At 41.2% G+C, this 4,592-nt stretch overlaps 1 protein-coding gene across 1 annotated transcript in view; it reads left to right on the top strand.

The window, feature by feature from the left end:
- The window catches only part of CCDC7 (coiled-coil domain containing 7), a gene marked incomplete at its 5' end in the record, with an annotated part of 170,022 nt that overhangs the window by 25,530 nt on the left and 139,900 nt on the right, over nucleotides 1-4,592 (top strand). The window contains 2 exons of the mRNA XM_025208476.1: nucleotides 203-267; nucleotides 2,614-2,685. Coding sequence (XP_025064261.1) covers nucleotides 203-267; nucleotides 2,614-2,685 — 137 coding nt within the window. The remainder of the gene's footprint in view (nucleotides 1-202; nucleotides 268-2,613; nucleotides 2,686-4,592) is intronic.

Below are 4,592 nucleotides of genomic sequence, written 5' to 3' on the forward strand. Positions count from 1 at the left end.
TCCAAAAATGTTAGGCTTATACTCTATTCTTTCAAGATTCTTGTTGAGCTCAATAGGAGTTCCAAAAGTGAAATGACAATGATATGTAGCCCTAGAATCTAGAAGATATTCCTCAGTTTGCAAGAGTTTTAAGGTAATTTTAGGTGTTTACTATTTGGCTTTCGTTTTTAAGGTAGAGTTGAAATGTTTTAACTTTTGACAGAGAAAAGAAAAGGAAGTCGAACCCAGTAGCAATAGCTCAGAGAGACCCGAAGGCTATCTTAGAAGGTGAGAAAGTTAATTGTCTCCAGAATTTAGAATATGTTAAATTAGTTTGCCAGTGCTTTACATAAGCTACTAAGAAGGTATGAATGTTTGTAAATTGTACTTTGCATAATTATTCTGGAACTTCTAAAAAGTTTTAAAGGATTCTACAATTTAGTTTTGATTAATACTGTTTTTCATTTGTCCAACTATACAGCCTAACTTTACTGACCTCAGAATAAGAGGATTGGCTAAGAGGAGTGTCAGGGACAATGAATTCATTTTAGTAGTCACTAAAAAAACCTCAAGAAGAGCTTTTCTTATCAGAAAATTATTATACTTTTAAAATCAGATATTTCTAGGCTTGAAAAAAACACCTCTGATATTCTAAAATGAGTACTTCCCAGCTTTTTCAAGTTTGGATGGTGTTGGTGATCATACTGTTATGTGGATTTCTGGTTTGCTGGTAGATTGGCTACTGATAAGAGTCAAGAGATAGGTTTACAGCCAAACTATTTATTGTTTGTACTCCACAACAGATTTTTCACGTATACCACCTGGGAGACTAAGGAGGGAGTAGAGGGTGACATGCAAATCAGCATCAGGTCTTCTTGGATTTGCTCTAGGTCTCTGGTGTTTTTTCTTTCTCTCTGTAGTTCATGTAGTTTAATATTTATGTATGGTTTATGTACTTTTTTTATTGCTTTATTTGGTTTCTCTCCATCTTACTAAAACTTTGGGAATGGAATTGAACCAGTTCTTCCAGGCTCCCAGAAGATGTCAGTTGTAACATCTGTAGAAGTTCACTATCAGAAACTGTAAGCGCTTTGAAAATGGCCAGGGCTGGAAACAACATCTTAAACCTGTCAGTTACTCAAGATTGCAATTATCCAACCTGGATCTTGAGCAAGAGACAAAATATAGAGAGCCAGTAAAAGGTTTAAGTGTACTCCTTTCTGGGCTTTGTTTTCAGTGATAGCTGAAACAGCTATAGCACAACAAATGTCAGTGAGTACGTTTACATGAGATACTTCAAGCACAGTAGACTAATTCTACTGTGCATTAGCGTGGCAGAAAAAACCTATGCTGATGTGCAGTAGATCTAGTCTACTGTGCATTAATTTCACAAAAGACCATTCGTTTGTGCAAATGCGCAATAGTGCCTATAATGGCGCATTAAGTTAGTACCTCTCATTACAGGTACTAAAGTTAATGCACCATAATTACAGTGCATTAATGACCGTGTAGATGTGCCCGACCTGAACTTTTTACTTAAGACTTGGATAAAAGTGGTCCATGTCCCAAACTTTTATTTCTTGTGACAAGATTATGCATTGCATGTATTTTGATGAAGTTAATAAGCTAGCGCAGTGCTTAAGCAGAATTTAAATAGCTTGATATAGGGTGCTGACTCTTGCTAACTGTCATGACCCAAAAGGCGTGATTTTGTGTGTGCTTCGGCACCAGAATTATCCCCGCCAAGTTGCAGCTTCATTGCACGGGAGAGTTTCCTGTTGCAGAGGAAAACCCCGGTGCAGGGACGAATTTCCCACCTTTTCTGCAGCTTCTTTTGCAGAGTGCATTGCTCGAGTTGCAAGAGGAATGCCCGGTGCAAAAGAGTTCCCGCCACCAGTATGTAAATTCGTTCCCGTGATTGGCTAGTGTTAAATTATTCACACGTGGCGGCTAGCGATTGGCCTGTTAGCCGTATAAGAGGCTTGAGCGGTTTCCACCCAAGCCGAAGAGGACTCCACATCCATCTCGTGGGGACTCTGGATACACGGCAGGGTAATAGAAACCCTGTGTGAGATCCAGAGGAGCTTGGCGGCCTGATCCACCGCCCACCTCTTCCCGTCTTCGAGCGCGACTTTTATAAGACGTACCTACGATTCCTATTTTGGTGGCTCGTTCACCCAGAGCATCCGGAGCTCTGTACCGTGGAGCCTAGCAACCTCCACGAGACCGTCTGTGTTGTCTGTCTGTAACCGCAACTCAAGCAAGTTTTCCAGCCTACACCACTGCCATCTCGGTGTAAGTAAACAATCTTTAAAACTACCGATACGCGTTTGTGCCTAATTTCAGCTTGACAGCCTCCCCTCTCTGACCTGGCGTGCCCGGGCTGCTGGCCACAGCCCGCGTGCAGCACGGAAAAGGGCTCGGGTCGCTCCCGGCCCGCACACTAATAATGTAGGTCAATAAAAGAACCCTGCCAATCTGTCAAAAATAGCATTCCTACATTTGTTTTCCATTGTTTAAATAGTTATCTAAATTGATACTTACTCTTCTTGGCATTTTAAAGATTATGAACTTTTAAATACAGCATTATGTGAAGTTCATTTTTATGGAGTAGAAATTATTATCCTATTTCAGAGCTTGCAAGAAAACATGGAACTGAGGATGTAATCAGCATGACACATGTTTTTGAAGATGACCTAGCACCACGTAAGTTTAAGGCGACTACTAAAGTTTTGTTATTATGTGAAAATTGTAGAATGACAAATTAAATTCTACCTGTTATGGAAATAACCACCATTGGAATATCAGGAGGATCAGGGAATGTACAGCATAGAAATCTTTGGATTTTTTATCTGAAGAAGACAGGGCTGATGGACTAGATTGGAAAATGGCTGAAGCTGATTAGTCTGATTGGATAGTACTTGAGACAGATTGGGAATTTAGAGACTCTTCTGTAGCCCAGGCATGTAGGGATTTCCATTTCTACTTGGGTATTTTCCATTAATATTCCAGTTAAGATGTGTGTGCTATACATTTAAGAATTACTTTTTTTTTTTGTCAGCAGTAATCACTGTGGGCTGTATAAATGGGCATGTGGTATAAAGGTGGTTAGTCTCCACTCCATTGCTTCAAACTGGAGCTGCTCTCTGTTCATTTCTTAAACTATAGTAGATTCTTGTTTACTTTTTTGTGAATAATATTCCTTTTCCTAAGTCATTTTAGTATAGCTAGCTTACTTGAGCACTCATTGCCAGTATATTTCGCTAAGCTTATTTGTGTACAAAGATTCATGGTACTAGAGTTTAGAAATGGTTAATTCTAAATCTTATAGGATTAACGTGTAATGGCCATTAAGGACAAGCATTCTTGATGTTTTTTGGGGGGGAATCTCACATTCCTGCAGAATGTCCAAAATATAAATCTTTTTCTAGGAGAGATCCATCACCAAAGGTTCTGATTTGATAAATCCAAGACTGACTGACTTCTGACCCTGCTATCTATCACTCCTATACAAGGGAGTTTCCAAGAGAGCTGTAGTCATAGTATGCTAGATCCAGAGCTCTGTTTGTTAAGGCTTCAGCTGATCATTCAGGGAAGCTGGACAAAAATCTTCTGAACAGAAAGTTTACAGCCTGGAGAAAATTAGAGGCAGGTCCCTGTTAAAAGATGCCCTCAAGAAGGAAAAGGGCAGGCCTATACAAAAGGGTCTTCATGGACCAGCATGACTGTCCAGGTCTTGCAACAGGGGCTTCAGCATTGATGCCTACACGAAACAACTATTCCTGCAGTGCTTAAACTATTTCTAATGCAGGCCTCATAACTAATAACCTCTGGCAGAACTCCCCTTGTATTAATTCTGATTTGCGATTTTTCATCAACATTGAATGTACTGGATAGGGGCTACACTGGCACAATCATCTTCAGTCTTCTGGCTTCTCTATTTGTCCTAATGTACTGCTTAGTATTCGCAACCTCCATGGTACTGGGTGGCTTTTAGGTGTTGCAAGAGCCCAGATCTCCACTGCTTTCTACTATGGTCAATATTTTCAATAGATTTCATAGACATTAGGGCTGGAAGGGACCTCAGAAGATCATCGAGTCCAGCCCCCTGCCCAAGGGGCAGGAAGTCAGCTGGGGTCATAGGATCCCAGCAAGATAAGCATCCAATTTAATCTTGAAGGTGTTCAATGTAGATGCTTGAACCACCTCCGATGGCAGGCTATTCCAGACCTTGGGGGCTTGGACAGTAAGGAAATTCTTCCTTATGTCCAGCCTGAAATGGTCTTGCAGGAATTTATAACCGTTCGACCTTGTCATCCTTTGGGGTGCTCTGGTGAATAAGTGTTCTCCCAAATACTGGTGGTCACCCCTTATAAACTTATAGGTGGCCACCAGATCACCCCTCAGTCTACGCTTTTCCAAGCTAAAGAGCCCCATAGCTCTCAGCGTGTCGTCGTAAGGTCTGTTTTCCTGGCCTCTGATCATGTGCGTGGCTCTTCTCTGGACCCTCTCAAGCTTCTCCACATCCTTTTTGAATTGTGGGGCCCAAAACTGGATGCAGTACTCCAGCTGCAGCCTCACCAAGGCCGAGTACAACGGGAGAATGACGTCTC

Source organism: Alligator sinensis, unplaced genomic scaffold (genome assembly GCF_000455745.1).
Source record: "Alligator sinensis unplaced genomic scaffold, ASM45574v1 scaffold309_2, whole genome shotgun sequence".
Lineage (NCBI taxonomy): Eukaryota > Metazoa > Chordata > Crocodylia > Alligatoridae > Alligator > Alligator sinensis.